General features: G+C 42.9%; 1 protein-coding gene across 4 annotated transcripts in view; it reads right to left on the reverse strand.

Annotated features, from left to right (window-relative positions):
* The window catches only part of LUC7L (LUC7 like), a 74,963-nt gene that overhangs the window by 33,580 nt on the left and 16,231 nt on the right, over window positions 1-25,152 (reverse strand). For 2 of the 4 annotated variants that reach the window (XR_010983458.2, XM_068108965.2), the window contains exons 3-9: window positions 22,568-22,666; window positions 20,392-20,502; window positions 18,605-18,748; window positions 18,308-18,484; window positions 18,023-18,144; window positions 17,853-17,888; window positions 8,276-8,401 (exon numbers count right to left, since the gene is read on the reverse strand). Coding sequence is in view for 2 of the 4 variants with exons in the window: in XM_068108965.2 (XP_067965066.2) it covers window positions 8,276-8,401; window positions 17,853-17,888; window positions 18,023-18,144; window positions 18,308-18,484; window positions 18,605-18,748; window positions 20,392-20,502; window positions 22,568-22,666 (815 nt within the window). In the remaining 2 variants the exon portion in view is untranslated. The remainder of the gene's footprint in view (window positions 1-8,275; window positions 8,402-17,852; window positions 17,889-18,022; window positions 18,145-18,307; window positions 18,485-18,604; window positions 18,749-20,391; window positions 20,503-22,567; window positions 22,667-25,152) is intronic. The other 2 variants (XR_010983459.2, XM_068108972.2) reach the window with 1 other exon arrangement.

Consider the following 25,152-nt stretch of genomic DNA (forward strand, 5'->3'; position numbering starts at 1 on the left):
TCACGAAGTTAACAAATCGAATTTCGTTCAAAATTTTGGGAGATTAGCAAACCTGTACATTTTTGGAATCATCAGAGCCTGGAGAATCCGAAAATCAATGTTGGCATTTGCAGACACCTGCATGGCCGCCATTTTGGATTTTCAAAATGGCCGCCATAAAATACATATTTTGCGCTATCTCGGCTTCTAGTCAACCTAGAAACTTAATTAAATATGCTAATCCTATGTTTTCTGGGTTAAGGAATCCAATAAAGGCCTCAAAATAGTGCTCAGGATTATAGAAAAGCAATAAACAAAGGTAATTGAAAACCATTGTCTTTATATTTGTGATATAACTGTATTACATAATACATGATATTGCAAGTCCTTTGAAGTTATAGGTATGGGTTTATAAAGCAAGAAAGCAGCCTTGTTAGTATCAGATTGAACTATAAGTCCTATACACAGGATCTACGAGGTCTACACCGTTCAGGAATATGCTTTTACAGATCTTCATCACTGTCCTGAGGGTCATTTTCGCAAAGGTGTCTATGCAAATGCAAACATTAATTTTTGGATTCCTCATGCTCTGAGTATTCCAGAAATGTATAGTTTTGCTAATCTACCAAAATTTTGAACGAAAAAACATAGTGAACCTGACTACTGTGACTCAAACAATTAATTTGGCTTCTATATTGTGGTCATTATATGACCAGATAGGGGACTGTGGAAGCAAAATTAATTTGCGTACGTAATTTGAGTAAATCAAGTGAATTCCCCTGAGCCTCGACCTTGCCATTGCAAATACGTAAACTTTATGAATACATACCGTATTTTCCGGTGTATCAACCGCACCCGTGTATCAACCGCACCCCCGATTTTCGACTTCAAAAAAAAAAAAAAAAAAAAAATCAGGAAAATTTAAAAAAGAGAAGAGAATAAATAAATAAAATGGAAAGTGAAATATGATGAAAGGAAAGAGAAACTGAAGACAGAGAAAGAGTGAAAATAGATGAAATGAGTTGAAAGAGAATTTTTAAAACATTATAATTATTCTTTCTTGCCAATGTGGGGCCCTGAAAAGGGCCGTTGGGTTTAGTCTCTAAAATCCGAAGAAGTCCTCGTCATCCGTTTCTTCAGTCCAATCCGAGTCGGGGTAGGCGAGATCCTCGTCGTCGTTATCCTCTTCTCCATCGTCGGTCACTGCCACTTCATCCTCCCAGATGATGTCATCTTGAGTGCCATCAAGGGCATTAGATATGCAGCACTTGAGGAAGGCCCGCTCGATGATGGCTGCCGGCAACTCCTCCCAGACCTTCAGTATCCAGCTACAGATCGTCGGGAGGTCCACCTTCTTCATCCTCCCAGTCTTGGTGAAGGTCTTGTCCCCCGACAGCATCCACTCCGACCAACAGCGCCGCAGACCGTCTTTGAACGGCTTGTTGACCGAAACGTCTAGCGGCTGCAGCAGCGACGTCATGCCACCCGGGATCATCACCAGATCAGTGTTGAGCCCCCTCAGCGTTGACTTGGTCTCCTCCGTCTTGTGACAACGGAAGGCGTCGAGGACGAGCATGCTCCGTCGCCACGAAAGCCCACCAACTCGTCTCCCCCACACGACGCGCAGCCAGTCATCTACCAGCGCTTGGTCCATCCACCCCTTGGCCTGGGCACGAACGATTACACCCGGAGGAAATTTATCCTTTGGTGGCGCCTTCCTCTTGAAGATGATATACGGCGGCAGCTCTCCCCCATCAGCGGTGCACGCTAGCATAACCGTAAAACGATCTTTCTCATGACCCGTTGTAGTGATGGACACCGACTTGTCACCTTTGGCCGAGATGGTGGTCCCTCGAGGCACATCGAAGGTCAGCGGCGTCTGATCTGCGTTGCCGATGCGGCTTAGGGGATAGTCGTGCTGCTTGCGGAACTTGATCACGAACTTCTGAAAATTAGCAGTCTTCTCTGCTATGTCATCAGGGAGACTGTGCGATGTGGGTTCGCCGGCGAATGGAAAGGCCATGACGACCCATGAACCTGTATGGCCAAGACGTACTGGACGTGAAGTCATCGACCCGTTTCCCTGGCGATGAGTCGGGCCTGGAGTCGCAACGCTAGTGTCGCGATGGCGTGTCCCTCGGCTCGCTTCTCTCTCACCCACATTAGCAGTCTCTCCTCCAAGGCCGGCCACTGGGCTGCTTTGCCCCTCATCGCCTTCTTCTTCTTCGGCATCGTCTCCAGCGTCTGCTTGTTAGTCCGCCAGCGTCTAATGACGGACTCGTCGATTCCGAAGTGTCGGCCGGCCGCCCGATTACTAAACTCTTCTGCAAACCTGCAGGCACGGAGCTTGAAAGCTGTTGTGAATGATCGCGGTGCCATCTCGTAGTCTTGGTTAGGATAGAAGCGAATGGTGAAGCTCGGTCTTGGTCAGGATAGAAGCAAATGGTGAATCTTGGTCTTGATAGCTCGAACAGGATAGAACGAATGGTGAAACTCCCCGTTGACCTCTCCGTTTTATACATTCGCCCAGCCCATGCGGCGGCATCAAAGCCGACTTCAATAGGTTAGGCCAGATAAAAACAAAAGAGTTGTTGATCGTCCCCGCCCGACCCTACGAAACACACCCGACCCGAAACTTTTTTTATTTTTAATTTTGAAAAAAAATCATAAAAAACGATCTTTTCACATTCAAATTTGGCGCCGTTCTGCACCGCATGCGCGGTGCGTGCTGCGCAGAGCGTCGCAAGTGCCTCGGGCAACTTCACCCATTTTACGTTGGCCATTCATGGCGGCTATTGAGATTTTTCCCGCTGAAATCTGTATTGATTCGTGCTAGAATCGGCTTGAAATGCCTATTGTGATCGCATCAATAGCCCATGAGGGCTCTTCCAAGACGGTGAAGGACTGGTTTGCGTGCAATATCGAGTTGGATGTTACAATCTCAGACTTCTATGCAGAGTTCTCAGACGGCAAGTATGATGGGGATAGGGAGCCATTGCATGACGATACACGCGGTACTTTTGTCAAAGTATTCGCCGGCCCCAGTAAAACTGACATGACGAAAGTTTCACCAGCTTGCAAAGTTTCTGATGTGACAAAGACTCTTGGCTCATTTCTCAAATTTGTGTTGGCTGCAGACACGGCCACGGATCACAGGATGGAACCCGATGAATGAAGAAATAAAATCATTTTGAGGAGAAAGGAGTCTTTATTTCATATTTTTCCACGTCAACAAAACTCAATGGAAAGTAGGAAAAAAATATAAAAAATAAAAATAAAAACCTCCCTCCCTACCCGAACTTTTGAGAAAAAAGGACGCTCAACTACTTTTTATTTTTATATGGCCTTACCGCGGCGTTGGTTAGACAATAGGCACGTCATAATGTCCCATGCAAAACATCCTGTTTACCATGTTGACGCTTTTGTTTTGTGACTTAATCCTATCTTTATGTAGCACACACTATTCTCTATGTGACCTGTCATTCAAAGAGGACTAGTGAAAGTACACATTTTCAAACACGCATAGAAAAATCAAATATTACAAACTTCAAACTTTCTTGTATTTTGACTGGCAGCAGTAATCGGCGTTGAACCGACCTTAGTAACGTAATTGACGATCATTCATCATTGTATCCCCACAACCCCAAAGTAATATAAAGATCACATCCTGTTGATATGACAGTTTTTCAATGCACAAATTTTTCTGTTACTGTGTATCAACCGCACCCCCTTTTTTAGGGTTTTCCCGTCGGTAAAAAAACAGCGGTTGATACACCGGAAAATACGGTATATTAATCAATGTTAACTGCATTCTATGAAATATACAACAATTCTTTAGGCTCGCGTTAGAGGCGGGCATTCAGCTTGAAATATGATGTTATCGAGTTTTATAACCACGCAGCAAAGTAAGTTCGATTAGAGAATAGGAGGATATAGTCCTTTGTCCGTCTGATCTTGTATAAATAGTATACTTTTTATATGATATGACTTTTCATACGACACCGATATACACATACATATTAAAAAGACTTAAAATATAGAACTTGTAACAATGATGGAAACCCTCAATGATTTGAACTTTCTCCAACCCTGTTTTCTCTTAGAAGATTGAGAAAGAACTTATGTCTCCATGCACGCTAGGCATGCTATCTAAAAGAGCAGTAGGCTCTATTTATTTTGTAAGATGTTTGAAATCTGTTTTCTTCATGACTTGAAATTCGTGGCCGAGAGAGGTGAAACAACAACAGGCATTTTAAGGCCATTTTCCCTGCAAGAGCGGGGGTTAGCCTTGCGATCCCCATGACAATCTTCTCCATTTTGCCCTATTTTCTGCATCTCCCCTTGTTAAACCCCTTGTCCGCATTTCTTCTTCGACCATCTTTAGCAAAGTCTTTCTCGGTCTTCCCCGTCCTCTACTTCCTTCTACATTCATTTCCATCACTCTTCTCAACCAGTCACTTTCATCCTTCTTCAACACATGACCAAACCATCTCAAACTGTTTCTCTTCACAGCATCCATCACAGGTTCCATTCCCATCATCTTTCGCAATTCATCATTTGTCTTCCTCTCTCTCAACGATACTCCACACATCCAACGAACCATTCGCATTTCCACCCTTTCCAGCCTTCGTTGCTGCTCTATGTTCATTACCCATGTCTCGCTCCCATAAATCACAACACTTCTCACACATGCAGCATACACCTTTCCCTTCAGGTTCAACGACACTCCCCTCCTAGTCAGCACGCCACTCAGTTCCTGAAACTTCTTCCATGCACATCTCACTCTAGCAACCGTTGCCGAGTCTGATCCACCTTCTCCATTCAGCATGTCTCCTAGGTAACAAAATGTTTTCACTCCTTCCAGCTTCACGCCGTCTCCAAGATTCAATTAAACATTTCCTCCATCTGCAGCTCCCTCTGCGCACACCTTACACTTGAATGTAGCTGCCACACTGGTTAATGGCCCTCTCAAACCACGACATTTTTGATGAACCCACACAGCGCACATTGTACATTGAATGGAATTCACTCCGACACCCTTCCTGCACACAGCACACGGCCACTTCCCAATTCTTTCCACCTCACCACATGCTTTACCACTTGCCATCACCTTCGTTTTTCCGATATTCACCTTCAGACCTTTTGTCTCCATACATTCCTTCCACTTGTTCAACTTCTCCTTCAGTCCATCCATACTTTCTGCAATCAACACCAGATCATCTGCATACAACAACTCCCACGGTAAACCCTCCTTTACGTTCCGAGCCAGCACCTCCATCACAGCTACAAATCGTAATGGACTTAGTACAGACCCCTCATGCACTCCCACCTTCACCTCAAACTCAAACTCACTACTGTTCCCGTCCTTCGTCTTTACAGCTTTGCGCGCTCTTTTGTACATTGCCATCACCACTCTGATCAACCATTCCTCCACTCCTAACTTCCTCAATGCCCATGTCACGACTTCACGTGGAACCCCATCGAATGCTTTCTCCAGATCAACAAACCCAAGAAACAACTTCTTCCTCTTCTCCATGTATTTCTCCTGCAACTGCCTCACAATAAAAAGTGCGTCTGTCGTTCCTCTTCCTGGCATAAATCCAAACTGCATTTCGTCAATCTTTACTTTCTTTCTTATCATCCTCTCCAACACCCTTTCCAATACCTTCATTACATGCTCCAATAACTTTATCGCTCGATATGAACCACAGTCCAGAGGTTCACCTTTCCCCTTGTGTAGAGGGACGAGGGTATTCAGTTCCCAATCCACTGGAATGCGGCCTTCTTTCACCGCCAGATTGCAGATCTCTGTTATTCTCTGAACAACCCCAATTTCCCGCTGCCTTCAACATATCTCCCACAACTCCCGTCGGCCCTCCCGCTTTTCTACTCTTCATTGCTTTTATCACTTCCTCAACTTCCTTCTCGGTTATCTTCTCTGCTGGTCCTAAAACTGGGTTACTCTCTATGTTACAATCCCATTCATTATCTGCATTCAACAGTATTTCCATACATCTCTTCCATCTTCCTTTAATTCCATCTGGGTCCACAACGATTTGTCCCACTTCATCCTTCAAGCAACTCACCCCCATCACATCACACCTCTCTTTTGCTATCTGCTTTGCAATCCTGAATACCGCTCTCTGACCCTCTTCCAAATCCAAGCGTTCTCCGAACATTTTCCGACATGCCTCCTGCACCTTTGCTACCTCTTTCTTTGCAGCCTTCTTGGCTGCCTTATAACTTTCATGCTCTGCCTTTTCGGCCCCATACCCTTCGCCTTCTGCCACTCCTTGAACTTCTTCCTCTTCTTGTCAATGTTCTTTCCGAGAGGAGTTGAAGTGAGAGGCGAAGATAACGAGAAAAAAACTGACCCAAGGAGTTGAAGGAACACGCAATGCTTGCTATCTCTTTGAACCTTATTTGACCTACCTTCTTTGATCTCTGACCATAAATAGCCATGCTGCTGAAGATCGTGGAGAACTTGGTTCATTTCTTATCTGAATGTGTGTAGAATGTAGCGTGGTGATTTCATTTTATTCGTGCAACTTGAAATTGAAGTGTATTCTGTAAATACCTTTGTAGATACACATCATATTTCAATAAGTTGTGGAAGACTTATGACAAAACTAGGTGGATGAGTTGATTAGGCGACAAGAACAAGCCCATTAGATTTTGGTTCAGGTCCGAATCCCGATCTGGCCTTTGAGTGGGATACAAAACAAACTGTTCAGTCTGGCAGAGGAATGCTCTGCACTGAATATGCCTACTAGTTTTCTTTGCAACCATTTTAGCAAAATTTTCACCAAAGGAGCACCTCCTCCTGTATAATTTTTTAATGATAATTATGACATCATAGGTCACATGGTGTGTGCACCATCTTGGAAAAAAAAGAAAAACTTTGCATCTTTATATCTCAGAAACCGGTCCAAAATTGAAAATACATGTTAACGATGACATCGGCAACTTCATTATAACGCGACAAGTACAACGCATAATCTGATCAGTTGAAATTTATTGTGTGGTCTGCTCAAAAATTGTATTGGAAAATTAAATTGATGACAACATAGGTCACGTGATTTGGCAGGCATATTGGATTGAAAATGAAAACTTACAAAAATCTTCTCCGGAACGGTTTAGTAGAAGGATGTAAAATGCCAAAAAGATGATCTACAAGCCTTGAAGAATAAAGCTTGAAAACGATTCCGTCGTTGGTCACATGGTCTGGCAGCCATATTCGATTTAATGCAAAAACTTTTTTAAAAATGGTTTTTTAAGGTGCTGAACGGATCGATGCGAAATCTTAACCATATGCTCGACTAAACATGGGGATATAATGTTGAAAAAAAGATGTCACCGTCACATGGTTTGGCAGCCATATTGGATTTAAGGAAAATATTAAATATATATATTTCTCTAACCATTTACCCTGTCAATGTGAAATCTTCCACCAAATATCATGTCACACCATTGCTGCATATAGTGTGAAAATGATGATGTTATTGGTCACGTGGTTTGGCAGCTATCTTGGATAGAAAAACGAACCATATCCAATCAAAACAAAACTTCACACACATGATTCCCCCCAGTCAAAGGTGGCGTGTACATTTTTGATGTCATTAGGTCACGTGGTTTTTGGCAGCTATTTCAGTTTAAAATACAATATTTTAAAACCTCGTTCGAAACAGCTTAACCGATCAATGTGAAGCCTATCAACGTATGCAGCGAGCATAGTGGATCATAACAGCAAAGTCTCACCTCAATGGTTTCAGAGCTATAATTATTTAATATTTTCCTTCAAACCAATTGCTCTGCCACAGCACTTTTTTACTTATTTGAAGACTAAACCTAACAATTTATTCTTCTCCAGAACGACTTAATGGATCAAAGTGAAACTTCACGCACATGATCAACGAGCCTGGAAATATAGATTGATAATATAAATGTTGTCGGACGCATGGTCTGGTAGCCATTTTCCAAAAAATATTTTGAATCTCCAGGTTTTTTTTCCCCCAATTCTTTTTTTTAAATCCAATTCTGAATTGACTCTTATAAAGACAACATCAGCTACGTATGGGGTTGTATCAAAGTGGGATGTCTTGGTACCTGGTCATCACTGCCAGCAGGTATAAAGTGGCAGTTCGAGGTTTGTTTTATTATTCCCCACATTGTGTCATCCTGATGGCAAAATACACTGCCCAAGGGTGTGATGGAGTAGTTTATGTACAGAGATTGGAGAAAAATTGTATTTTAATGAATGGTATAGCAGCAGCAAGTACACTCTGCTTTTGCTTACCGGTGACTGCTGCTGCGCTCACGACTCCGTGATCGGGAGCGGTGGCGACGATGGTCATGGGAGCGCAAGTGGTGTCGTCGGCTGGAAGAACCAGAGCGGGAACGGCGCCGCCGTGAGTCCCGGGAGCTGACACATTCACAAATAGTAACATTGAGGAAACTTAAACTTACACATGCCACATGAAAGCCATAAAAGCACAACAATCAAATTGCAATTATGGTGTCTTTAAGCAAGTTCATATTTTACAAAGTATGAAAATCTCACGTGGCACAATGCTCATTTTTAATTTGTTGGCTGAGGATTTGAAATCACACGCCCCAATAAAAACCTTTTTAATTTTGAAAGATGGTCATTTTGTAAACAAAACAGGTGTTTGCCAACATCTCAGATCGTCTCCAATCTAAAATCATGACATTGTCGACCCTTGTTATCCCCCCTACCTCCCCTAACCACCCCAATCCCTCCTCAGTAGTATGTAAATGTCGGTTCTGGAGCAACCCCCAATTTAACATTGAAGTGAATGGGAAAAAAGGAAAACAACTACTTGACCCCACCTGAGACAATGACATATTTCTCCCCACTTTCAAGTAAGCAGGTTAGGTATTCATTAAACAAATATTAACTTCTCAATAGACCAACCACACCAGTCATTCCCCCACTATTTTTTTTTTTGCTATGCAAAATACTACCCTCCACTGAATTCACAAATTACTTCCATTTCAAAACTGACATTTACATACTACTACGTGGGGGGTGATAATGGACGATGTGATGGCAAAGATGGTCTTTCAAAGACTTTGTTAGTATGTGTCATATGAACATCTTTACATTCATGGTTCAAAGTAAGCGGTGGCCCGGGTGCCAAATGCCACCAAAAAAATCCATCGGGCCACCAAAACCTGGTCCTCGGTGGCCCGTGTGGCCACTTGTCAAAATTGTTGATGTATTCGGTCGTTACTATTATCATTGTGCAATCTCAAGCAACTAAACTTGCCAAGGGGACTACAGATCATACGGCAAAGGTTGTAGTGACTTCATTTTCTCCCCTCACCAGGAGTTCCGAAGGTCAGGCGATGCAATTATGATAAAGAAGGAAGTAAATGAGATAAATGTGCAAAGCCAAGGAACACAATTCAATTTAACAACAGGAAGATGGAGGTGGAGTGGTGAGGGGGAGGGAGTATTACTGGTCTTTCATTCCTCCCGCCTCTGGAACAAACTCCCACACTCACTTCAATCACACTCCTCCCTCCAGGTTTTTAAAACAGCTGTTCACCACCATCTCTTATCTTCCCCCATCCAAAACCTTGATCTTTTCTACCCCCACTAATTCACCCCAGATCCACCTTGTTTGAAATTCCAACTTCTTTCCTGGCAGTGTCCATATGTTTTATACCTCTCCCACCCCCCCCCCCCCCCCCTTCCCATGCCTCCCCCCCAAAGCCCTCTCCTTCCCACAGTTCTCTCGATGTCTCCATGTCTCTCGGTCCCTGCTCTCAAATGTTGTGTTTGTGTCCTTCCCCCTCTCTCCCCATCTTGTCTACCGCTCCCGATGTTATTTGTTTTATGTGTCTGTTTGTCTGTGTGATTAATGTTCGCTCTTTCACGAGCCTCGATCTTGTATACAAAAAAAAAAAAAAAAAAATCGTATTAATCTCATATTTCAGAAACATTTTTTTTTTTTTTTACATAAATGACTAGAAGAAGGCTACAAGAAAATTACAATTTTGTATTCAAGGATAGTTACAACAAAAGGGTGTTAGATATTACATTCCTTATGAATTGGAACATATACACAGGAAATTTTTCATTAAGAAATGGCATTATACTAATATTGATAAACCCACAATGGAGATTTGATTAAGATATTAAATATAAATGAGCTTCTAAAAGTGATGACATATAAAGCTTTTAGAAATCAACAACAAATCTTATTGGTTTCCTGTTTTGAGAAAAAAAATTACAGATACAGGAAAATCTCAAATTCCAGATGAATACGTTTGATATTCTATGGGGAGATGGATCACGGGTAGTAAAGGATGAGGAAGGAGTTGAAGAAGATAAGGAGAAGATGGAGGACAGAGAGGAGGAGAGGGAGAAAAGAAAGGAAGAGAAAAGAGAGGAGAAAAGAGAGAAAGGGAAGAGAGGATGAATAAATATAAAAATATGGAAACCAGTGAAAGTTTTTTAAAAGATTGGAGGTATTACAGAAAATAAATCAAGCTCAACACACCAAAGAGGAAAATAATTAACAAGTCTTGAAAATATTAAGGTCAAGAATGGAATCAATTTCAGTGATGTCTTCAATTTCAGGGAGAAGATATAAAACGAGAAAGTGGAGATAAAGAAGAGGAAGTAGGAATGTTGTTGTTGATGATGTTGGTGTTTTTGACCTTTGTTAAAGCTTTCCATAGTTGTTTTCTAAGATAAATGGAAGAGAAAGTGAAAGCATTCCTTTTAAAATAAAGATACAAATGGATATGTTGGAAGCTAAAAAGGTTTTCACACTCTAGGAATTTTTTTTATAAATAACTACGACGGCATTTTATTGTCTCAAGTGCCAAAGAAAACCGATACTAAAAATATCTCGTATGTGAAAAGTAAAAATTATATTGTTATACAAAAGGGGATATGTTCGGTGTGTGGCACTAAAAATAGTAAATTAATCTCCAAACAAAAATGTGGGGGAGATATACAACAATTTTTATCAGGAAGCAGATTTACAACAACTAGAATTTCAGGGAAATTACACCTTCCAGGATATTCCAGGATAGATAAAGATGGTAATCCTAAACCCTGGTCCAAACCTAAAAATAGGGTTGATGAAGTGTGTATGAAACACAATATGGATTATGGGAATAGCACAATGTTGGATGAAAAACACGAAGCCGATAGAGAAATGTTGTACAATTGGTCTGATATGAAATCCAAAGTTGAGAGAAAAAGTTGATGCGTTTATCGTGAAGTAGATAAGTACTAAATTAAAATTGGGCCTTGGTAAACCAAAGACCGATTAAGCTCTAATGATGTTATCAAGACTGAAGAGCATTTACCTACTAAGCTTTGAGCTCAAGTATTACATAAGCCAATAATCACAAAGTTTAAAAGAAGGAAGGTTTATTCCAAAGGGGTAGATTATATATGGTCTGCTGATAAAAATTGATAGGGGGACCTACGCTAGGGGGGCCCACACCTATATGCCACACGTAATTAAAAATTAGTCCCAAGTCTTTCTCAAAACCGGTCGTTCCCACTTGTGTAGGTTCGACTCGGGGACGAGTCTGACGAGGGAGGAGGGCAGTGTTACAGTTTTGAGATGTGTACAGTAAGGTCAATAAATGTTAAAGGTTTGCCCCCCCATAGTTAGTCACACGAGCCACATGCAGGCCCATTTGTAGTATAGTTATGTCTTAGTATATGTGAGAATAGGCCATTTCCTCTTAGTTCTGCGTTGTGTAAAGACAGGAGAATAGGCCCTACTTCTGCAAACCATTCTACCTCTGTAGGCGCAATCCATTTTGCTACCCATTGGTTGTTCATTAGTCGAGTTAACACGAGGTAGGCCTAAGAAGGTGGGGGCGGCGTTGAGGTCGGAGCGGCAAAGGCGATGACGGTAAGCATGAGCTGCCAATCAGAGCTCAGAGGTGGTGGCGTCAGAGGGCGTGGTGAGAAGAGTCTGGTGAGTTCCAGCAGGTTCGCGGGGCATGCCTATATAACCCGCTGCGCAAAGCCCTCAACATGACTGCAGCAGAGAGAGAGAGAGGACTTGCGTCACAGGACTTGCAGAGAGGGGACTTGATGAGAGATCTCGCATTGTACCGCTTGATGAACTTGACCATCGCATGAGAATGCGCACGCTAACCAACACCAAGGCATTGAGGAAGAAGAGTTGGTCGCTAGATATACGCGGGCGCAGCCAGGCGCGTTTATAACGAACTTGCGCATTTCAGCCAAACGAGTGAACGAGGCTGAGTAACCGCCCTTTGCCGTAAAAGCCGTCCCGCCTTTGCCGTAAAAGTCCTCCCTACCGTTCGCCCCGATATTATCTCCGTGGTTCGAGGGACACACTGCGAGTCCCTGCCTTCGCCTACCTCCATCTTCGCGGACGTGCCGGGGACCGTGGAGAGCTGGACGAGGACCATCCTTGGACGCGCTGGGGAACACCTGCCCATCTGCAATACCCCGTGTGAGTGTGAGACGGGCCCGTTGTCCTTGGGATATTTAAGACTGTATAAGGATTTCTCTGTGTCTCTTCGTCCTTGAGCTGTATATACGTGTAATAATAATTAAACCAATCTGTTCTTTCTTCTTCATTCGATCGTCTTTGTGGTTTCATCATTGACTATGCGTGGCACGAATAAGATCGCTCCAATCGGGTTCCACTAGTTAAGACTGTGCGTCTCACGTGTACGCAAACCGCTCGGTGTACCAACATCACACGTGGTTCGTGCGAGGATTGTTTCCTCGCTTCCAGGGCAGCGCGAGTACTTAGGTATGAGCGAGAATTTGGTCCCGAAACCCTATTTGGCACTGTCCGGAAGGGACGTTGCAAGCCCCAGTTCCGCCAGGCCAGTAAAGACAAGGGGATTAATCCCCCCTTGATAAGGGGAAGAAGGCCGGTGAGGGAACAGCAACAATAATGATAAGGGATACGAGTATGCTTTAACCATTATATATTTGAGGAGTAGATCAATATGAGTGGGCTGTTCCTTTGAAAAACAAGAGGAAATACTCTTACTAGCTTTCAGTGGGATATTTAGTACTATCCCACTTTCAGTGAGTTGGATAAATATAAAAATACGGTGTTCTATATGAAAGCTATAAAATATTTTAAAATATATATATAAAATATAAAAACATTCACATCACTTTCAGTGGGATAGTAGGAGTATAAGAAAACCAAAGTAATGAACTGATGAGGGAACAAAGTTCTATAATAAAACATTTCTGAATTTGTTTGAAGAGAATGGTATTCGATGATACAGCATCTTTAATGAAGGAAGGGCAATTGTTCTTGAGTGCTTTAATCATACTTTGAAAGAGACTATATAAATCAATGTTCTCAACACATTATTCTCAACAATGGGTATCTTTAATTCAGGACAATGTAGAAAATTACAATATAATACAGTTCATTCCTCAAAAAACAATCTGCAATATGGTGGAAAGAACTGGGAAGTGGCCGTGTGCAGCAAGGGTGTCGGAGTGAATTGAGTGGTTGTTGTTGTTGTTGTACAATGTGCGCCGAGTGGGTTCATCAAAAATGTAGTGGTTTGAGAGGGTCATTAACCTGTGTGGCACCTACATTCAAGTGTAAGGTGTGCACAGAGGAAGCTGCAGATGGAGGAAATGTTGAGTTGGATCTTGGAGACGGCGTGAAGCTGGAAGGTGTGAAAACATTTTGTTATGCCTAGGTCACACATAGGCGGATATTTTGGCGACTACCGGCGACTGCCGGCGATCAAGATTTTTCGGCGACTACTGGCGATGTCGGACGGTCAAATATGGTCAGGCGGCAGTATGGCGACTGCAGGCGGCCACATTGCGCCTGCATTGCGACGACGCCCCGAGTGGGATGGCGACTGTCGAAGATCGACGACGACTGCATTGCGGATGCACGGCGGCAGCGTGGCGACAGTCTGGCGGCTAGATTACGACCGATGGCGGATCGCGGCGACTGCATTGGGGCCGGGTGGCGGTTTACTCCGACGTCCGCAAGACTGCAATAAGACCGCCGGCGATTGGAGACGATTCACACAACTTTTTAAATCTTTATTTCTCTATTTTACATTTCACTTTATTCACTTCAATGATGTATGACATGAAGCATAAAGATGTTTGATGTATAATAAGAAAGTTAATAAAGATGTATCATTGTAATGTAATAATCAAACTTTTCTGCAGGGAGAGAGAATGGAAATAAAGTCCAACAAATTATTTCCACTGGTCCCAAGTCCCATAAATAAAGTTTCCAAAGGACCAAAGTCCCAAAAATAAAGTTCCCAAAAGTCCCAAGTCCAAACAATAAAGCCATATCCTTGTCGGCACCACAGGACCTCACTCCACGGAGACCCTCACACCATCCTGTCTTGCCATGGAATTGTGGTATGTCGTAATGCAGTCGCCAGGCAGTCGTATCTTTGTCGCCAATGGCCGTAACTCAGCCGCCACTAGTCCTACTGCTGTCGTCGTCAGTCTCCCATAGCCGCAGGGGAGACGTGGCAGTTCTTCTGTAGTCGATATGCAGCCGCAACAGTGTCGGCCCGTAGTCGGGAAGATGCCGCAGGAAGGCCGTATGGCATTCGCATCTCTACCGTGCTAGCTGGTGGGGCGATTGCGGAAGACTATGAGCGACTGGGTTGCGGCCGCTTTACGCTCTTATTACGGATACCGACGACAGCATGGCGGTTCCATCACGACAGCATGGCGGATTTTTTTCCATTGCGACTGAGCGCGCCGTTTTTAAACATTTTAAAAACTTTTTGGCCCCTTTGCGACTCTTGCCGACTGCAGCCGACCTGGGGAGGATAACCACGACTACAGGCGACCGTCCATTACGGTTTCATTACGATTGTCGGCGGATGGTGGCGATTTTTTCAGTCGCCAGTAGTCGCCGACAAATCCGCCTATGTGTGACCTAGGCATTAGTGTTACCTAGGAGACATGCTGAATGGAGAAGGTGGATCAGACTTGGCAACGGTTCCTGGAGTGAGATGTGCATGGAAGAAGTTTCGGGAACTGAGTGGCGTGCTGATGAGGAGGGGAGTGTCGTTGAAGCTGAAGGGAAAGGTGTATGCTGCATGTGTGAGAAGTGTTATGATTTATTTAAGCGAGACATGGGTAATGAACGTAGAGTGGCAACGAAGGCTGGAAAGGGTGGAAATGCGAATGGTTCGGTGGATGTGTATCGTTGGAGTATCGTTGAGAGAGAGGAAGACAAATTATGAATTGCGAAAGATGATGGGAATAGAGCCTGTGATGGATGCTGTGAAGAGAAACAGTTTGAGATGGTTTGGTCATGTGTTGAGGAAGGATGAAAGTGACTGGTTGAGAAGAGTGATGGAAATGAATGTAGAAGGAAGTAGAGGACGGGGAAGACCGAGAAAGACTTGGCGAAAGATGAACGAAGAAGAAATGCGGGCAAGGGGGTTAAACAAGGAGAGATGCAGAAAATAGGGCAAAATGGAGAAGATTGTCATGGGGACCGCAAGGATAACCCCCGCTCTTGCAGGGAAAATGGCCTTAAATGCATGTTGTTGTTGTTGTGTATTCCTCAAAAAAACAAAAAACAAATCAAAAGCATCGGAAATTTTTCCAAAATTAGAATACAAGTCAGGAGACGACGATGGTTCTCGAACGAGCGGTATTCAATGACAAAGGACGGACTATGAAGTCGATCCTCACGATCGTCACGATCATCGACGATGCATCAAATCGGGACCATAATCAGTTATGAGGTTAGTTAGCTACACAATACCGAAAATTCGGTTAGATTCCGACAACTTTGAAAATTTGACCTTTGTGACCTTCAAAAGTCAAAGGTCGAAGATTCTGAAATTTGTTGCAAAACTTGTATTTCATGATGCATGTGATAAGGATAACATAAGATCATGTGCGACATTTCACCCTATCAGGAAGCGAACAATGTAATAAAACCATCAAAAATCGACTTTTCTAAATTTCGTGACCTTGTGACCTTGACCATGGGGTGAAAATGAAAAATCGAGCTCCGTGGGGCTAGACACATGACATTGGCCGAACCAAATATCGAAACCCCTGTCAGATTCCACCAAACCCCTCGGAGAAGATGTAGCTTGAACTCGATTACCCCCTAAAAAGACATCATCTAAAAAAAAAGACATCCCACAATGGGCGCACCACGCCCACTCCAGGCAGGACAACTAGATCATGATATCAACCTCCCACCCAAGTTTCATCAAGATCGTACGATATCATTGGGTAGTTATGCTGCGGGCAGACAGACAGACACACACCCATGACGAATATAGTGGTCACTGTTTGATAACTCGTGAACCAAAAAGGAGCATAACTTTAGAAAGAAAGTTTGTGATATTGTAAGAATATATTGGTGGAAATCACACTTTGGGAAAGGTTATACAAAGAGTTGGAGTAATTAACTTTTTTTAATTGTTGATGTAATGGATACAGTTCCTTGGACTTACGAATTGTATGATTTAAAGGGAAAATAAATTTTGGGTTCATTTTATGCTCAATAACTTCAGAAAACAAAACGAAGCAGATAAGACCCTTGAAAGCAATAGGTTGGCACTTCACTCTCCTCTATTTATACATCACTGTGGACACTCAAGGACCAAGTTCAAACATACTATTTATCAATATATTCGATGACGATGAGTCAAAAGAAAATCAAGTTATTCCCTAAAATAGAACATAAACAGATATTCGTTGGTTCTCTATTTGAGTTTAATGTAAAGATGTCAGTATGACACAGGTAAATAATGTGAAAGACCATCTTTGTCATCACATCAGCCATCATCACTCCCACATAGTAGTGTGTAAGTATCTGTTTTAAAATGGAGGTAATTTGTGAAATTGTGAATTCAAGCAAAGAGTAGTGGTGGAATGTCTGTTGAGAGGTTGGTCTATTGAGAAGTTGATATTTGTTTAATTAATACCCAACCTGCTGACTCGAAAGTGGGGAGAAATAGGTCGTTGTCTCAGAGGTGGGGTACAAATCGTTTTTGCCTTTTCTGCGCATTCACTTCAATGTTAAATTGTGAATTGCCCCAGAACCAATATTTACATATGACTCTTCTCCTTCCAAAATTCCAGTTTTCCCTCCTGAGAGTTTCCTTCTGTATTCATTTTGTCCACACCATGTATCCTCGCCTGCCCCCCATTCCTCCTCTTCCCTCCGTCTTGGCCTTCAGCTCTGCTGTTAGTGTTTCCCCCCTCTCCCTGCTGTTCCTTTTGTCCTGTCGTGTCCCGATACGTTCAGTGTACTAGTACTGGAGCCTCAACTATGTATACAAAAAAAAACAAAAAAAAAACCTCAAGATATTTACACTTTTCCATTTCATGACAACCTCACACCACGAATACTTCAGTGACACAAACATTAAATATATTTTTTAAAATAAATAAACAATATTCAGTCTTACAAGCAGACAAAATTCAACAGGTGTTGAAAACACTCATCGATTATCCCTCGGCACAAATCTGTGTGTACATTTTCACTTAAACTCTGATCTTGTAATTGTGGTCGAAATAAGCAATGATCTATTGAACTTTACTTAGTACTGCAAACCATGCATTCCAGATTTCAGGAAGATTTTTTTTTTTAACTATTCTCGGAAGAATTTTCAATGAGGTACATTCAGATTTCATTAAAATATAGTTAATCTTTCACATAAAAGTACAGCATTGAAAAAATAATAAAATTACAACTAGGAAATGAAACAAATTCATAATGCGAAATAGGAATTTCTTGTGCAATATATACGTTTCCCTACGATATATACGATAGGTACAGGTTAGTGCAGAACCAATCCATTTTCGTGCAAATATCAGGTTATAAGAAGGTTGCAAAACTCACCTGCGGCTATCTCGACTGCAGTCCCTGGATCGTGACCTGCAAAATAATAAAAGGAAAAAGAAAAAAAAAAAAAAAGGAAAAAAAGAAACCATACATGACACTATGGGGTTGGAGGGTGTGGGGTGATTAGGTAGGGGGTGAGAAAAAAAAAGTACCCAGTATGTATGTACCTTTCTTCCCTGGTCCTATCATCACGCGAGCGCTCGAGGTATGTCCTGTCATCACGTGGGCGCTCTTCACGCCGACGTAGCTTTTCCTGGTCAATCTTGTCTCTCTTTGACTCCACCAAGGCCTGTAGAATGAAAAACAAAGGTTCACTCCAGCCAGGCAAGCATATTTGCCCTGGCTTTGAGAACCCCAAATTGAAATGCTGAAAGCCTTAAGCAAACCATAGTGAAAATAGAAATTCCAAAAAACAAACAAAAAAAGCTCCCATGCAAAGTAATGAGACACACCTTCAGCTCTTCAAGTTTTTCCCGGATCTGAATGAAGCCAAGGTGTAGCTTGCCACCAAAGTGATCAGCAAGACGGCGGTCATTGTCATGAAGGCCAAGGTACGCGGAACACACCTCACATACACGCAGTTTCTGCTGCTGGAAGCTCGATGCTGGCATCGAGTTGCGATATTCCTCCTGTGTTGCATGTACAGGTGGCATAGCTGAACAGCAAAATAGCATCAAGGCTGAGCACGTGCATTATAACGGCAACAAGATACCACAACACTCTTTCCAAAACGGGAAATTGTAGCACACCTCTGCCTCGCGTTTGCGCTGGCGGACACTTTCGACTTCCGCCATCACGTTCTGAGATTCTTCGACATTCCCCTCAGCCCCTAGCTGCTCAGCTTTAGCCAGTAACTTTCCAATTTCTTCATTGATGGCATGGACATTCTCTGCCTGCAAGAACAGAGTTTTACTGCATACAAGAAGAGCAGACCAGCACTCACTCACTACACGCCAATGCAAAATATTGTTGTGGAAATGGCTCCTAGGGGTTAACAATTCTTAGGATAGTTCAGTTTATATCCTTAATTTTAAAAAAAGAATAACAGTGCAAGCAGGACAATATCAATTGTGATATTAGAAATGCATCGCTTATGTAATGGTTAGAAGACGTCTCCCCTTCCCAATGTTTGTATCTAAAATTATCACCCCCTTTTGACCCCATTTTTTATTGTCCTCGCATTCGTAAATCTGTCTGTATGACTCTTTCAAGCGTTTGCTTGGCCTTGAAGTGCTAGCTTTGGTGTGAAAGTTGTAGGTACAATTGGACCAAGCAGGACGATGCCATTGGCAGAGAGGCAGGAGAGTCACAAATGGGCTCCCCCACCCACAGCCTTGGTCATGAGTGAATGGTGAGGGAGAGAGAGGACAGGCTGGAAGAACCCGCAATGCCGCGGTTTACCAAGGTAATATAAGGAGGAGCGATGGGGAATTGGAGGGAGTGCTTGGAAATGTTCGACGAAGAAGCTTCATCCCTTTCTCGCTCCCGGAGGGAGGGCCAGAGCCACGCTCTGCCGAAGCCATGTGCCTCACTCTCCTCTCCATGCCAACAGGACCTTCGCCCTACCCGAGACAAGACCTGACCCATCCTGCAAGACTCTGCCGGGTTTGCCCACAAACTCTTCTGGTCTTGTGGATTCCCCTATTGTCTATTTCACTTGGTGTGTCTGATTAGGCCTGAGGGCTTAATTAAGAATGGGTGCCCATACGTCATATTGGTTCGTGGGCACGCATGATTCAGGAGTTGGGCAAGGGGTTTTTATTTGCTGGTTGATTCATTTATTTGTGCATTGCTTCCTTGTGTTCCCTTCCCCATGACCATTTATTGTTTGATTAAACCTGCTTATTGAGTGAAGGGATTAATTGCAAGAAAAAGTTGATAGGTTTATCGTAAAGTTGATTAGCACTAAATTAGATGATATAGACATGGATGATATCCAGTTGAGGGGTTCATTGGCTGCAGCGGATAATGCTGCAAAGAAGGACAGTGCCACTCGTCTCGGGCTCAGCTCATATATTTAGGCTGGGCCTAAATACCAATTGAATAATTGGACAGTGGTGCCAATTAGCGTATCGCTCGACCGATTCAGTCTGCATGGTATCGTGGGTACTAGACACGTGATCCAGCACGGAGATTCAAATCAGTTGACTGTTAGTCGTATTGAGATGACTTGCCAGATTTGAACCAGGCAAATGGAATGGACCAGACAACAACAACAACAACAACAACAACAACAACACAATGCGTTTTAAGCAATTCTAAAGTACTTGGCCAACAAATTAAGACACAATGGAGATTGCCAAAAATGCAAATATTCACAAGTTTGTGGCAAAAATATCAATAAAACTAGAGCAATGCGACTGTCGCCAATATGCCTCCGCGCAGTCTCTGCCCGTGACAACGGGTAGATAGATGTTCTGCAAAATTAACTGTCCAGCAATATGGCTAAAGGATCAGCTCAGACACAATGGCAATATTCACAAGTTTGTGGCAAAAAATATCAATAAAAAAAAAATAGAGTTCCAAAGGGTTCCACCTTGGCAGCGACTTCTGCACTTATCTCCTCCTGAGTTTCTGCAAGACGCTTTTTAGCAAGCTCAGTCTTCCTGTCACAATCAGCGATGAAGGACTTCAAGTGATTCATTGCCTATAAAAACATACACATGGTGAATAAAAGAAAGCAACTTTAAGTGGACGATTTAATGAGGTGAAATGATGAATGTAAAGTGTCCAATGATACTCCACATGGAACTGATCTTATACCAATATGCTTATAATGGAAGTTTCACAATTGCAAATAAAGACCCAGTCAGCTTGGCTGTATTAGCAACACATTTGTTCTTGGTTTGCCATAATAAAATCCCCATACATTTAAATTCTAACTGCTTAAAACGAGTTCATTGAAGCCAAACATTTATTATGAATGCCGCAGGTGAGAGGAAGTGGGGGTTGATACTACAGGCGAGAGTGGGGAGAGAAAGGAAGCTGGCATGTGATGGAAATAAGTCGAGGGGAAATGAATGTGTATGTGTATACGTGTGTGCGTGTGTATGTGTGGTATGTATGTGTACATGTGTATGTGATAAACCCTCATCCAATGCAGGTCTTTAAAACGCAAATTAGTTTATGCATGTGGGAATAAATGTGACCGACGCTTATTTCCAGAACGCGCACAAGACTTGATTATAATCAAGCAGAAGTCATCTTCCACTATCGTCACACGCAGAAGTAACATCTTCCACTATCGTATACCATTCACACCGTTTTCAGTCTGCATAGTAGTGACTATAGTGCTGCGGGAGAGTGAGTTTGTGCCCAAGACATCTCTTCAACTCAACGTTATTTAGCCGCATATTGTACGCTTAAAGGGCCACAGACACAGAAAATCATGTTTGGTTTAATTAATAGATATTGCTTCACTTAACACTTAATCGTCCTTTTTTTTGAATAAATATCACTCGATTGGCCCCCGCCACCCAAAAAACGGCGATTTGATTGCTCATGTGACTGGCTACGTCATCGAGGGAATTTTTGTTGCTGCTGGTAGTTTTTAGCTGCTAGTGGAGTCCCGCCCCTAAAATCGTGATGTTCATTCATGATGTCACCTGTGTGATGTAATCGAGGGAAAGGTTTCTCAGCACGCAATGATAACTGCCTGACTAAGAATCTTCTGATAGTCAAAATCATTATTAAAAACTACCAGCAGCAACAAAAATTCCCTCGATGACGTAGCCAGTCACATGAGCAATCAAATCGCCGTTTTTTGGGTGGCGGGGGCCAATCGAGTAATATTTATTCAAAAAAAAGGACGATTAAGTGTTAAGTGAAGCAATATCTATTAATTAAACCAAACATGATTTTCTGTGTCTGTGGCCCTTTAAATCCAGTATGGTACCTAAACGTCAAGCCTCTCCAAGTGGTGGTGGAGTGAACAAATCCTGCAAGGTTATGGTATTAGCAGAGAAAAATCGTGATTTTAGACAAGTTGGGTGGTGGGATGAGTGTAGCATCGGGGGCAAGGGCTTGCGGGAGTGGCGTCTGGGGGTCAGCGAGTTGCGGGTCTGGCGTCCTGGGTGGGCAGGGGGTTCCGGGCTTTGTGTCGGGAGGGGGGGGGGGGTCAGCGGGTTGTGGGCCTGATGTCTGGGAGGCAGGTGGGACAATGGGTTGCAGACTCGGATTTGAGGGAGGGTTGTGGACTCAGGTTTAATACAGTCACAGGCTAATAATCGTGACTTTAGACAAGTTGTGTGGTGGTAAGAGTGTAACATCGGGGGCAGGTGCTTGCGGGCCTGGCGTCTGGGGGAGGGGGCAGGGGGTTGTGAGCCTGGTGCTGGAGGAGGGGGGGGGGCAGGGAGTTGTGAGCATGGCGCCGAAGGAGGGAGGCAGGTGCTTGCGGGCCTGGCGTCTGGGGGTGGGGCAGGGGGTTGTGAGCCTGCTGCCGGAAAGGGGGGGGGGGCAAGGGGGTTGAGGACTTGGATTTGGGGGAGAGGTTGTGGACTCTGGTTTGAGGGAGAAGTTGTGAACTCGGAGGTGGAGGTTGGAGGGGGAGGAGTTTTGTGGATATGGGCTTCGGGGGGGGGGGGAGGGGTTGCAGACATTATGTTAGGCTAAGAAGCACCGCCAGTTAAGGAGGAAAGCTTAATTGGTAGTGCACTTCAAATGGCAGCAAATGTTTTAAAGAGCAATACAAGTTGCCATGCAGAGAGACATACATCAAGCTCAAAGCAGTAATCCCTCTTCTTGGAGGCAATCTCATAATCTGCTCTGAGTGCAAGATCATGGATCTTTGGACATTCCCCAAGGTCCATCCTCTGAAAGAGAAAAAAAAAAAAAAAAAAAAAGATTACAAATGCTCGACACTAAAAAGGTTACAAACACACAAGATCAAAATAAAACAAAAAGGACAATTAGAACAGCACTCTTCGATGTAGCGACCAATATGCCTCTGCCCACATTATTACATCATTGTACATACAGTACTTGTCCCAAGTTTGATTTAAATCCCGTCAACTGTTCTCAAGTAAAGCATTATTTACCTGACATGACCTCTGATGTACAAACCCCAAAATCGAATCAGTTCATCTTTACAGCATGATACATACCTGTACCAAGTTTGACTTAGATCCCTTCAGCAGTTGTCATGTTATAGCAGTAACAAAAACCTATCATGGATGGACGGACATCCACACGGCCAACCAGAAAACATAATGCCTCCGGCGACTTCATCGGCAGCGAAGGCATAAATATTTCAGATTTTACCCTATAATTACCCGTTTCTTAATGTTGGGGGATAGTTGAAAAAACCCCAACAAAAATTCACATCAGCTGGTAGTTTTAAAGGTCTTCTTAGCCAAAAACTATAGCATTTGAAAACAGTCAACAAAATTGTCATGAAAGAAAATACAAGTCTTATAACAAAAAAGGTACAATATTTTGCATTTTAAACTAAGGAGCAACGGGAATGGGTTGACATGGTCCATCAATTTCATGCAAGGCCAAAAAGGAAAATGAACTTCAACGTGCCCATCACGACATAAAATCAGGGGTAAAATAGTATTGTGTGCACAAATCAAAGGATTAAAGAACACCAATTCAGCATCTATGCAAGGTTTCCTAACATTCAAGATGGTCTCAGCAGTGATGGACAGATTAAAAGACCTTTTGGGATGTTTTCGCTATGGTAGCCAATACTTCACGAGACATAAGCATGTAAAATGCAGACATAATGTGACTGACATCCTGTGGTCAACACATCGGCACTTTGAATGCACTAACCAACACCAAGGGCTGAATTTACAAAAGGAGTGAGTTGGACTTATGTAGAATCGCTAATCGTGTGATGATAAAATCGTGTGATGTAAAGATGAACTGCTGTACTACCCTTGTGTTCTGAGGAACCAAGAAATGCTCTTGAAAAGTTCATATAAAGGGGCGCTCTACATCTGGCAAATAAAATACATTTACTTCTTCATGCAGGTGTATGAATCAAATTGGCACCCCTTTATATGAACTTTTCTAGATCATTACTTGGTTCCTCAGATCACAAGGGTAGTCCAGCATGCACACGAGATTTTTTTGAACGCCCCTTATTTTGTATTGTTTGGCATTTTCTACAAGCTATGGAATGTCCATTCTTTTCTATACTTTGCCACATACCCTTATATAAAGGGGCCTTTTCTATGCCTCTGGCATTTTACCCAAATAATACAATATAATGTCATGTATAATGTGTGTACATAATATACAGTATAATGTCACATAAAATATGTGTATTGAAATTGAAAACCAAACACTACAATGGAGCCATCAGAAGGAACCCAAATAAGCAAAGAGCAAAGATGGAGTCATCAGTGGGAACCTGGATAGGATTCGGGTTTCAGCCGCTACTCCACAACCCTCAAACCCACCCAGGCGCAGCCAAGTGAACCTTTCAGAAAAATCTCTGCAAGAATTAACTTCTCCTTGGACACATAGATGTATACAGTAAAAATTATATAACATACAATAATACAGTAAAATATGTAACGTATAATAATACAGTAAAATATGTAACGTGTAACAATACAGTAAAATATGTCACGTGTAACAATACAGTAAAATATGTCGTGTGTGTGTGCGTGTGTGCGTGTGTGTAATGTCGGGGTTTACGGGCGTAAACTGGATAGGTGGTTGTAATGTCGGAGTTTACGGGCGTAAACTGGATAGGTGGCTGCCTTCAAACCAACTGCCTTGATGAATGCTTTGTCGAGTCTTACAGGTAGAGCAGTACCATGTCTTCCCGTCTGATACATCACCACGAGTAATAAAACCACAATGGACATTACATCGAGGGCAAATACAATAATTCTTGATGAGTCTGCGACGTGCACACCACTTAATAATGTCAGGTATTAATCATAATATCACTTCTTTGGCTCTAATACCTGACATTATTAAGTGGTGTGCACGTCGCAGACTCATCAAGAATTATTGTATTTGCCCTCGATGTAATGTCCATTGTGGTTTTATTACTCGTGGTGATGTATCAGACGGGAAGACATGGTACTGCTCTACCTGTAAGACTCGACAAAGCATTCGTCAAGGCAGTTGGTTTGAAGGCAGCCACCTATCCAGTTTACGCCCGTAAACTCCGACATTACCGTGTGTGTGTGTATTGTTGCGGTTTTTAGAACCCTCCACTTTGTAAAAATCTATATAATAATACCGTAAGGACTCGACTTTGTTATCCCTTTTACGCCGCACCCAGTGACCCGATGCCCACAGCACTAATGGATTTACGATCTACGAACCGCGCTCT

This window comes from Myxine glutinosa, chromosome 1 (genome assembly GCF_964187855.1).
Source record: "Myxine glutinosa chromosome 1, kmMyxGlut1.1, whole genome shotgun sequence".
Lineage (NCBI taxonomy): Eukaryota > Metazoa > Chordata > Myxini > Myxiniformes > Myxinidae > Myxine > Myxine glutinosa.